Below are 12,995 nucleotides of genomic sequence, written 5' to 3'. Positions count from 1 at the left end.
GGTGTACTGATGGGCAATCTGACGCCATCTGGGAGGGGCGTGAAAACCAGTGTGTTAGGAATTGACAGGGAGCAGAGCTGCATTGAAAACAATGCAGCTGTGCTCTGTGTCACTGTTTGCCGGCAATCGCCGGGATCCAGCGGGTAATCCGCCGGGACCCGATGATTAACACCCGCAGCCGAAATCGGCGGAGCGGGTAGGGCGGACGCACGCCTCACGCGTGCCCCCTACCTGTTTTGCAAAATCATGTCTTAAAACGTGATTTTGCACAGGGTTGCCGCCCTGTGGCCGTTTTTGTACAGTGACTAGTCGGCAAGCAGTTAAAATTATTTCTCAGAAAAATAAAGCATGGAGACACAGATGGATGAAAGAGTTTGTTTTGAATATTAATAATGAATTATATAGCATTTTTGGTTTGTGGTACTCCGATGAAGTGCAGTTCCACTTTAAATACAGTGGTAAGATAAAGCATAACATCAATTAGTCAATTAGGACCGCTAAAGAGGTATACATGCCCTGCATCTGTCCTTTCATGTATAAGGTTAACTACTTTATCGTGACACCAAACAATACCCTCATTTTCCAAAAATAATCTATACATAGCCACTACTCAATGACCCTAAAATCCATTATTCATAGTTACACAAATAGATTGAAAAAAAACACACAAGACCTGCACACTGACCAGTTAGCAAAAGAAAAAATAATTGCACTGTCTAAAGATTTTCATTAAAAACAGATCTTCTGTTTCACACTTACCATCTGGTTAGTTGGTAAGTGTGCTGGGAAAGGTTTTGTTTATGTCCTGCAAAGCCCTTCCATGTGCACCTTGCTTCAAAGGGCTAGCTATAAATTGAGGTGGTTGCCATTTATATATAGCTTTCTTACTGTGAAGAAGCCTTTCCATATGTGTAATATCATGAATCTACATAGTTACATAATTAAAAAAAAAAGACACGAGTCAATCTAGTTCAATCAATATAAATAAATAAATAAAGAGAGGAAATAATTAGAACACCATCATATACAGACTCCTATACTCACCCTGCAGACCCTTGTACACTGCCTGCTGACCTCATCCTTTGCACTGATAACCCTTGTACACTGTCATGCAGACCTGTTTAAACTGCTCTGCTGACTCCCTATCCTCCCTGTAAACTGCCCTACTAACCCGTGCTGAACCCTTTTCTCCACCCTACTGGCCCCTGTCCTCTGCTTTGTTGACCCCTGTATACTCCCATGCAAACTTCCCTTTCTCTGCCCTGCTGGCCTCTCTACACTACCCTACAAATTGCTGACTGTATCCTCTGCCCTGCTGACCTCCCATCTGCCCCCTGATATTATTTACTGCACAGTCACATCAGACAGGCTAGATCGGGTCCTGGTAATTTTACAGATCGAACGCTTTTTAGTCATGCAGCTAGCAGTTTTTTTATTCTCCTCCACACCACACAGAGGAAAGCTTTGTTAAAGAGTTGCAGCAAATATGCATAAAAGAGAAGACTGGTATTGTACAGAATAACAATATGAGTACAGCAATATAATTTGCCATTACAATACAGAATGGAGAAAAATAGGGGGAATTTATCAAGACTGGAGCAGACAAAATCTGGAGTAGTGGTGTACACCAACCAATCATTGCTAGGTTTACGCTGCGAGGTATCATCAATACCCAGGGAAGGCCTATACTATAATCCAGTGCACCCAACAGGGTATTATGACATTGGACTGCAAATAGACATGGATTTCAACCATCTGCTCCAGATTTTTTTTATATTTGGTAGGCAATCTCTAGGTTCATAATTGAGACTCTTTAGGGGTAATGTGTCATTATTATATATCAAACACAGAGAAGGGAAGGAAGGCTTGTATCCAAGTTCCAGCTATTGCTTTTTAAGCTGTAAAAGCCTTTATGTACCAGCATACACTGAGATGTTCACTGACACCAGGTGAACAAAACCTTGGCCTAAGTCCACAGGAAATCTTATATAATCATGTAAGAATGTTAAAACTTCTTTCCAGCAACTTTGGTAGGTCCACTGTGGATGAGAAAAGGTGTGACCACCTGACATTTAGGGAATTAGGACATTTTGGGCTGTGAGTAGGTTTATAGTTAGAAATTGGTAACTGGAATAAGATAGACCTTATGTATAACATAGATTGCGTGATTTTGTCAGATGCTATGCTCTAAGCAGAATCTATTAATGAGATATAAATCAATACTTAGGTAAAGGAGACAAATTATTTATACATCTCAGTTGTTGTCATCCCACAACATATAAACTCTACTTATATCTAAAATGTATGTGACTTTGTATGCAACACTGAGATTTAGTAGAATGAAACAGAAAAATAAAAAAATACTAAATGTTATTATATATTCATTGTAAAAAATATCACCCATGTAGCCATTTACACAAATGTGTTAAGAGATTGGTAACATGTAGGGTCGGTGGATGACACTCCCTCCATGTTCCCCTACACGTTGGGTGCCAAGTGTAGTCACACGGGGATCCTACCCCTGGATGGGTTCTTCTGGGCTACACTAGGCACCTTGAACAGGGTCACTTGACTTACTTGGAGTACCTTTACTGCCCCATGCTCATCAATGCCCCGGGACAAGGCAGAGGCTTTTCAGGGAAAACTCCACCTTAAAGCGGAATTCGAACTATAGAGATGGCTGTGCACCGTGTACACTTGAACAATAAACTGTCCTCCAGTTACCTCTCTTGTCCCTGTGTCAATGTGCACCTTTACTAACAAAGGAAGGACATGCTGAGGCTATGCCCTCTCCTCCTGTCCACGTATGTAAGCTACCTTACAACCAGTAATGGAATGGAGCCCTGTTGAGCACATAGCACTGACTCCATACGTGCTCTGTTAACTCTTCCTCTTCTGGACCTACTGCACAGGCAGGGGACCTCTGAGCGGTTATCGCCTCCCAAGTTGTAGACTAGAGATGTGCACAACAGAAAAATGTGTTTTGTTTCGGATTCGTCCGTTAAGTTAATAATTTCATTTTGTCATATTCGTTATGTTAGATTGATTCATTTTCAGAATTTTCTTTGTATATTCGGATTCGTTTTGTATATTCGTTACTTTCAAATTGATTTGAAATTCGAGTTTTGAAATTTGGATTTCGGAAGTGTCTATATTCATTCTCTTCTGCCATTCTTTTTTTTTTCTATCCTTTTCTATTATTTTCTCTTCTATTCTAGTCTTTTTATTCTATTCTATTTCTTTACAATATTTTTTTTTATTCTATTCTGTTTGGTTTTGTTCTATTCTATTGTGTTTTATTTTATTACATTTTATTTTCTGTTCTATAAAGCAGTCGAAATAGGTATCATCATTTTATTTCACTTTTATATCTTACTGTATTTAATCCAATATGTTTCCATTTCAAATTCATTTTCGAATTCAAATAAATAGTTTCATTAAAATTTATTTTGGATTTGTCAAAATGTCTATTGTGATTCAAAATCTTAATCTTCGAATAAAGGAAATTTAGTTGAATTTCTATTTGTAACTAAGCAAATCACACTTCCTATTGTAGACCAAGTGCAGAATGTGTCAGTTCCTTTCATACACTCCTTTAGTAACTTCAGACTAGGCAAGGACAAAGTTTCAAAATCTTTACTGAAAACTCATAACAGTTTCAAAATAAAGTGCACAGTCTTTCCCTAACATTCTTAATCCCTACCTCAGGCCTGTGGGTGCCCCAGTGTACGTGGACAGGATGAGAGTCCATACTAGGCAGAATCCAAAGTGGCAGATCTCCAGAGGTGGTGTCTTTAGGCAAGACTGCAAGTCCCAGCAAAGCCCCCCCCCCCCCTCCCTTTTTCATTGAGTCAGTGCTCAGCAAAAAGTTTGGGAACTTGGGTTAACTTTTTCCCTCCTTGCTGGTGCAGCTCTGTCTCACTAAGCAGCATTTCAACCTGCTTACAAAATGTTTTGCCAAAGTAAAGGACCAACTTACATCTGGCAAATCAACTGGACCACAAACAGGGTGCAGAGTTGATCTACAGGAAGCTGCACGTAAGGAATTGCTCTGTGGAACATGGGGCTCTCCCCCGCAGGCTTGTCACTCACATATCAGCAGGGGATTACCTTTATGGAGAACTATAATTTATGCCCAAGGCATCAGTGGGGCCTGTTTTTTTAGCCTTCTCCCATAATACATTTGTTGGATATGAACTCCTCCCTGTAAGTGTATTGATTTAGGTCAAGATAGCAAATCTACTACTATTCTAAACACAAACCTGGGTGATCTAGTGGATAGCCAATAAGGTATATGTGAAAGCTGTGAAACTACATAATATAAATTCATACCTGGCAAATCCAACCCACCTAGATCTAGAGACCTCTTGAGAATGGACCAAGACAATACCCCACACTAAGGGTATTAGGGTAATATTTGTAAAGCCTTCATAATGTTAAAATGGCTAAGGGGTATATATAGCAGAGAGTGCCATAGCACACAGAGGACTTTAGCTAACAAAAACTTTTATCATAATTTCCCTTCCCAAGACCCCCATGGTAATATGGTCCATATTTGCATCTTAACCTTGATCGTGGCTAACAGTGAGTTAATTGTAAATAATCCACCAGATCCCTAAAAATGGAAATACATTCATGACCAAAAGGAAAAACATTTGACATTTAAACCAATTAATAGATAAATTGTAATATGGTCCATACTGATCAATAATCTCTAATGCTGCCATTTGCCAATGGCTCAACTACCAACATATAAAAGAGAAAAAAGGGAATCCCTGTCTCCGTTCCTCTGAACAAAGGAAAATAATCTGAGGTTCAGCCATCAACACCAACAAAATCCAAGGGATTAATATACAGGATACAAGCCATGTTAAAAGTTAAGGCCAAATCCAAGGTAAGCCATAAGGATTCAAACAGTTCAACTCTTTTGCTGCATCTAAGCTGACTACAACTGTAGTGCTCATGTGTTCAAGGGCAGCTTGCCGGTATTAAGGGTGGTATTAAGAGTGATGTTTTTTCCCCAGCATAAAACCCATCTGATATGAGTGAATTTAGGAGGTAATGACTTTAGTAACTTAAAATAACAAACTGCACATACTGTAAACCAAACAAAAAATAAATATATGAAGGTAACAGCAGCACTCACTGATATCTGAATACCCAATTTCCACTCTAAACATAAACTCTTGTGCTGTTACAAAATGCAATAAACAATGAAGTGTGTAAATGCAACACGTTCTGATGTGAAATAAAAAACTATAAAAGTAAAAAGTTCACTATGAAGTGTATCCTTTGCACCACCTCCACCAGTCCAGTGTTCCCAACCACCACTGCACCAATCAGCTTACAGGAACATTAGACATTAGGAGGTGTATTATAGCTTTATGCTGCCCGTGGATAGATGAATGGCTTTCCGCTTGTGCTACTCATGACAGACCACACACACTAGGAGCAACTCTCATAAACATCAGAAGTGATTAGCATATGGCTTAGAAATGCTCACACATTGATATAAGGCTCTTGAATTGCTCACAAGTGAGTTTACAAACTCAGGATGGTCTCATATGCAGGAAGGAAGAGGAAGAATCCACATAGTTTAGCAGTTTTAAACTTAATTTATTATAAAACAGGCTAAAATACTCACAAAGAAGGAATACTGTCACAGCATCAAAAAATAAGTCATCACCTTCCATGCGAACCGGCATAATGAAGTCACTGCAATACTCTCCCCTAAGTAAGCTTATTCTGGATTTTAAAATACCTTTTGTTTATATTACTATTATGATGCTGATCTTATAAAATGACAGTATATGATGTGACCCTAAAACTCATGTAACAAATAATCCCTTGTTTGTTCACATAATTTAGCAGACAATTAAAAAAGAAAACCTATCAAGGCTTAAAAATGGCCTTGCCACTACCAATTAAGACCTATTCCACTTTAGCAGACCTTATAGTAACAATACATTCTTGTCATTGTAAAGACTCAAAGGTTTTTCCTCATGATAAACACATTTGCAGTGTTTTCTTGTAAATGAATTCCACCCTGAAAATGCTTTCAGTGCTCTATCTTTATGAGCATTAAAAATCAGTCAGTTATTGTTGCTGTTATGGCTGCAAAACAGAGAGCATACCCAGCCATTGTCAAGTGAGTTGTCATTGGTGCCATCTTACCTTCCAAAAAATGTATTTTAAGTTAGACCCCAAAATAATTTAATTCAGTTGTTAATATACTGCACATATTTCAAAACCCAAAACAAAAAGGAATTAAAAAAAAAAAAACACTTTGGGGGGCCGAACTGTGGCCACTGGAAGTAGAAATTATCCTGGCATCAGTGGGAGTAAAGAATGCATCTTTGTTATTAGAGGGAGGAATAACGTTCGATTGTTGGTATCAGTGGGAGGAATAGTGCCTCATTGTTGGTATCAGTGGAAAAAATAATGCCCGTCCATTGGTGTCAGTCTGAAGAATAGTGCCCCATCGTTGGCATCAATTGGAGAAATAGTGCCCCATTGTTGATGCCAGTAGTAGGAATTATCCCTTATTGTTGGTGCCATTGGGAGGAATAGTGCCCCATTGTTTGTGTCAGTAAGAAAAATAGTGCCCCACTATTGGTATAATTTTGGGTAATAGTGCCCCATTTTTTATGTCAGTAGCAGGAATGATGCCCCATTGTTGAAGTCATTGGGAGGAATAGTTTCTTGTATCAGTGGAAGGAAAAGTGCCCCAAGGGCCAGATATAGGCAAGGAAAGGGCAGCAGTTCGGAGATCACTGCCCTAAGCTATACGCACTTTTTCTATATTCGTTTCTTTGTGTTAGTTTTTAAAAGTGTGTCTCCACAAAAATGCTCTAAAACAATGCTGCTATGCTGGTCACCTTCTCTCTGCACTTTTACTTGCTTGAACTTCTTCATTGAGACTGCTGCTTTACTGAACTGTAAATTTATGACTGTGAGCTGACCAGACAGCCCTGTACCTGTGTTGTCTTTACATACCATTATAAATAATTGTTTCACTAGTGGTAACCAATAGTCGTAAGTAAAATACAAAGCTTGTACAAAACTACATGTTTACAAATGTCCAAACATTATTCCTGTAATCAGGCAATGTTGTTTCTTTGTCAACAAATATTTACAAAGTCATGCATTTAAATAAACCATACCTTGCTATCTATTTCACTGCTTCCTAGCGCAGCCTGGATGACATACAGCAAGGCATCAGTCAGTCCATCGCACTCTCTCATTCTTCTGCGTGCCTCTTCTCCAGCAGAACTCACATTCCTGGGGAAAAAAAAATATTCCATCTGCAGCACCTACAAGTTTTACAGTCCAATTATGTTTGAAATCTAGGGAAAAGAGAGGTTAAACTGTATTTTTTTTTCTCAGGAAAAAAAAACATAGATCATGTCTGAACTTAAAGTACTAAGGTGGAAAACTGCAGAACAAACTTGAAACCAAACCTATGGTTTTTCTGCATGCAGGACTTTCAGAACATGCACCTAAACTGCCCAATCGAATGGATGTTTATGGCAAAGCACAGGTAACCCACACGAAAACCATGGGTACACTGTGCTGCACCCGCGCTGCAGGGAAACCGTAGTGCATAAGTGAAAAAGCAGCCTAAGTTTAGTCAAATATCTTTCTAAAAAACTCAGCACAAGGGACATTGCTTACTATCAATGTGAAGTGTCCCTCTTGCAGATGACTACTGCTTTAGTTGAAATCTTCAATCCTTTGATTTCCAACACTCTTGATTGTAGTATATTGTAAGTGGCAAAAATAATTATTTGATCCCCTGCAAATTTTGTAAGTTTGCTCACTGCCAAAGAAATGAAGGGTCTGTAATGATTATCATAGGTGTATTTTATATGATAGAGACAGAATATCAACCACAAATCCATAGAAAACACACAGTATAAATGTTAGAAATTGAGTTGCAGTTCAGTGAGTAAAATAAGTATTTGATCCCCTACCAACCAACAATAATTCTGGCTCCCACAGACTGGCTATGTGCTCATGTGGTACATACGCTAGTCCTGTTGGGACCACAGTCACCAAACAAACCACTGGTAACACAATACGCCGTCATGGATTGAAATCCTGCTGCACCCTCAAGGTCCATCTCCTCAAGAAGGCACATGTACAGGCCTGTCTGAAGTTTGCCAATCAACATCTAAATGATTCAGAGAAGGATTGGGAGAAAGTGCTGTGGTCAGATAAGACAAAAATTTAGCTCTTTGGCATTAACTCGATTCATGTTTGGAGGAAGAAACATGCTGACAGCTTTGGGGCTGTTTCTCTGCTAAAGGTACAGGCCAACTTTGCTGCACTGGGGGGCCAATGGATGGGGCCACATATTGTAAAATCTTGGCTGAGAACCTGAGAACACTGAACATTGGACATGGATGGGTCTTCCAGCATAACAATGACCCAAAACATACTGCCAAGGCAACAAAGGAGTGGCTCACTGAAGAAGCACATTAAGGTCATGGAGTGGCCTAACCACTCTCCATACCTTAATCCTATAGAAAATGTATGGAGGGAATTGAAATTTAGAGTTGCCAAACAGCAGCCAAGAAACCTTAAGGATTTAGATAAGAATTATAAAGAAAAGTGGACCAAAATCCCTCCTGAGATGTGTGCAAACCTGGTAACCAACTACAAGAAACATCTTACCTCTGTGCTTGCCAACAAGGATTTCTCCACCAAGTACTAAGTTATGTTTCGCTTGGGGATCAAATACTTATTTTATTCACTGAACTGCAACTCAATTTACAACATTTGTATCATGCAGTTTTTAGTTGATATTCTGTCTCTATCATTTTAAAATACACCTATGATAAAAAAAAAATTATAGACCTTTCATTTCTTTGTAAGTAGGCAAACTTAAAAAATCTGCAGGGTATCAAATAATTATTTTCCCCACTGTATTTACATATAGTATATACAGTGTATATTCACATATATACATTCTTGTACCAGCGACATGTTAAGGGCTGACATATTGACCAGGCCAGGGTCTGACCAAGCCAGATGTATTTGACACAATAAAAGAATAGCTAATGACTCTCTGCTATGTTAATTATATGTAAGATTACCTTGGTACTTGGGGGCCAACCTCTTTCAATTTGGCCTGGTCAATATGTCAGCCCCTAACATATGGCCTGTACAAGAATGTATGTATGTGGATATACACTGTGTGTGTGTGTGTGTGTGTGTGTGTGTGTGTGTGTGTGTGTGTGTGTGTGTGTGTGTGTGTGTGTGTGTGTATGTATATGTGTATATATCTGAGCTGCAAATGTTCCAATAGAAGAGGGTCCCTGAAGGTAGGTTCGCGTTCTCTATTCATATGTCCAGTCCAGTGTGAAAAATGGACATGGTTGCAACGACTGGTTGTACAACAGGACCCGTGAGAGCAAAGGATTACTTCAATAAGCTTTCAAACCTCCTTAAAGCAGTAAATATCTTCAACAGACAGAGTAAGATGCTTACTGAGAAATGAGATGGCAGGACCCACTACTGGAGAAGACCATGTTTTCACAAATTCCTTTACCATAGGTATAACTCAAAAAAGAGTTCTGGAGGAATTAATACCTTGTCCAGATTTGGCAAATCCATGTACAAAGCACAGACAGTTTGCATGTTCTGAGGAAAAGTCTTTTTAGATTCCGACAACAGTTTAGTACCCATAGGAGTTTGTTTAGGCAGAGGAGACTCTGGTGCTGTTAGACAAAGGCTAGTATGCACCACATCACAAAGCAAGGTCACTGTAAAGAGCTTATGTTGTGAAGAAGTAGCTTATGTCTCATAAAATACAGAGGGTGAACATCCTATGCAGGATCCTCTTCTGCATCCACCTCACCCTCCTCAATATCTTCCTCAAAGAGCTTAGGCCGAGTGTCGGCAACCCGCGGCTCCAGAGCCGCATGCAGCTCTTTTTCACCTTGGCTGCGGCTCCAGAGCACACTGCCCACCAGGTGACAGGCAATAGGGCAGCAATGGGCAAACTACGGCCCGGCGGACCTTTTAATCCGGCCCGCGGAGCTAGGCTCCCGCTAGGCTCCTCTCACAGTCCGCCCTGAAGACCGGTGTAGCATGAAAATCTGTCTCCTATGAGGATCTGTCCCCCTCGACGTATCTGCGCATGTGCCGGAGATCGCCGATCGGCTGCTAATGCCTGAAACTGGCACATGCGCAGATACGTTGAGGGGGACAGATCCTCATAGGAGACAGATTTTCATGCTACACCGGAACAGCGCGGGAACACGGCGAGAGGAACGCGCGGAGCAAAGGTAAGTGAATTGACACAGGGGGGACTTGGGGACTTAATATGGGGGATGAATTAATATGGGGGATGAATTACTATAGGGGGGATGAATTACTATATGGGGGATTAATTACTATGGGGGATGAATTACTATATGGGGGATGAATTACTATATGGGGGATGAATTACTATGGGGGATTAATTACTATATGGGGGATGAATTACTATGGGGAATGAATTACTATATGGGGGATGAATTACTATATGGGGGATGAATTACTATGGGGGATTAATTACTATATGGGGGATGAATTACTATGGGGGATGAATTACTATGGGGGATGAATTACTATATGGGGGATGAATTACTATATGGGGGATGTATTTTCAGTTTTAAAAATGTGGCACTCAAAATAAATTTCAATCGTGGTTTTGGCGAGATTTGGCTCAGTTGAAAAAAAAGGTTGCCCACCACTGACCTAAGGCTATGATTGTGATTATGACGATACACTGTGGCCCTGATTAACCCTTTGCTTACTGGGCCCTTAAACCCCCTTCATGACCAGAGCGCTTTTTGCAATATATGCAGTGTCGGATTTGTTTTAAATGTTGCAATGGTTTTGCGGCTCCCGGTCTTTTTTTCCCTCTCGGAAACGGGTCCAAGTGGCTCTTTATGTCTTAAAGGTTGCAGACCCCTGGCTTAGGCGGATCAGGGTCATATACCTGAATATATTTAGGTGGCAGAGCGGCAGAAGAACACTTTTGAGCCCTTGAGAATGAAAACTCTAGAAGGATAGAGTTTCCCAAAGAAATCAGATGTAATTGAAGTAAAATCCGCCTTAGTCAGATAGGCCGTTTGTTGTGGATCGGAGAAGGGACCTTGCTCTAATGCAGCTATTAGACCCTTTTTTCTCAGCTCCTCTGTGCCTTGTCTATGCCATTACTGAGTGCCCTAGGGGATACCCTGTGGGGTACTTCTGAAATGCATACATAACTAGATGGAATACGCATGTCTGAGAAGGGAGTTGCTATAGCCTAGGCACTGACCGATGTCCTGTATCATGTGTCTTTGGAGAAGCAGTAGCACAAGCAGACAAGCTTCTTGCATTCTCTGTGGAAATGGTGAGCAGAAGTGCATCAACCAAAAGGTGTTGGCAATCATGCCACCAAGCAAGCAACAATGTTGCATGTGAACACCCTGCCAAAATGAAAAGGTAAATATTGCCTTCTGCCAATGTAGTAGAGACAGAGTGGGTGGGGCTATATAAACATGTAGTGGGGAGCGTTCTCAGCAAAACTTTTGCCAGTGTCCAATCACCTAATGGCAGCGGCATATGACTCATGGTCTATGACCATACATCCTGTGACCTGTACTATATGATTAAAGCGGAACTTGAAACATTGACTACAGTAATACCTTGGTTTACGAATTTAATTAGTTCTGCAGGACTTTTCGTATAGCAAAAAATTTGTAAACCGAAACAATGTTTCCCATAGGAATGCATTAAAAAACAATTAATCCGTTCCGAAAGTCAGAAAAAAAGTAAACGTTACTAAAATACCGCATGAGTTATTTTATCAAGTCATGCGGTATTTTAGTAGTGACAACCATGTGTTAATGTTTCAGCTGTCAGCGGGGTTCCCCACTGACAGCTGAATGTAAAAGAATTGCCGGCAATTAAAAAAATATTTTTTTTATGGTGCCGGTTTTTAAATGTAATTACCGTTTTTTTTTCTTCACTATAGCTCAGAAATGCATCTGTCACTTTCCCCCCAGCTAAAAGAAAGACAGTTTTCATTTAGTTTATTTCCCTGAGTTAAGAGAAACAATGTTTCCTTTACGTTTCTTAAAAGAAACAAAGTTTCCGATAACTCCGGGGAAAGTGACAGCTACCGTATTTTCCGGCGTATAAGATGACTGGGCGTATAAGACGACCCCCTACTTTTCCTGTTTAAAATGTAGTGTTTGGGCTATACTCGCCGTATAAGACTACCCCTCTTCCAGTGCACACCAGTGGGAAGAATCATGCCCCATCATTGGTGTCAGTGGGAGGAATAGTGCCCCATCATTGGTGTCAGTGGGAGGAATAGTGCCCCATCATTGGTATTAGTGGGAGGAATAGTGCCCCATCATTGGTATCAGTGGGAGGAATAGTGCCCCATCATTGGTGTTAGTGGGAGGAATAGTGCCCCATCATTGGTGTCAGTGGGAGGAATAGTGCCCCATCATTGGTGTCAGTGGGAGGAATAGTGCCCCATCATTGGTATCAGTGGCAGGAATAGTGCCCCATCATTAGTATCAGTGGCAGGAATAGTGCCCCATCATTGGTGTCAGTGGGAGGAATAGTGCCCCATCATTGGTGTCAGTGGGAGGAATAGCACCCCATCATTAGTATCAGTGGCAGGAATAGTGCCCCATCATTGGTGTCAGTGGAAGGAATAGTGTCCCATCATTGGTATCAGTTGGAGGAATAGTGCCCCATCATTGGTATCAGTGGGAGGAATAGTGTCCCATCATTGGTGTCAGTGGGAGGAATAGTGCCCCATCATTGGTATCAGTGGCAGGAATAGTGCCCCATCATTAGTATCATTGGAGGGAATAGCACCCCATCATTGGTGTCAGTGGAATAGTGCCCCATCATTGGTGTCAGTGGAAGGAATAGGGCCCCATCATTGGTGTCAGTGGGAGGAATAGTGCCCCATCATTGGTATCAGTGGCAGGAATAGT

General features: G+C 40.7%; 1 protein-coding gene across 4 annotated transcripts in view; it reads right to left on the bottom strand.

Moving 5' to 3' along the window:
• The window catches only part of CTNND2 (catenin delta 2), a 529,941-nt gene that overhangs the window by 172,099 nt on the left and 344,847 nt on the right, over positions 1-12,995 (bottom strand). For all 4 annotated transcript variants that reach the window (XM_089655247.1, XM_089655250.1, XM_089655248.1 and 1 more), the window contains exon 14: positions 7,164-7,281. In XM_089655247.1, the coding sequence (XP_089511373.1) occupies positions 7,164-7,281 (118 nt within the window). The remainder of the gene's footprint in view (positions 1-7,163; positions 7,282-12,995) is intronic.

Source organism: Staurois parvus, unplaced genomic scaffold, assembly GCF_062004578.1.
Source record: "Staurois parvus isolate SC_StPar_1 unplaced genomic scaffold, SC_StPar_1.0 ptg000829l, whole genome shotgun sequence".
In the NCBI taxonomy this organism is placed as follows: Eukaryota; Metazoa; Chordata; class Amphibia; order Anura; family Ranidae; genus Staurois; species Staurois parvus.
This window is presented reverse-complemented; position numbering and strand designations above follow the sequence as displayed.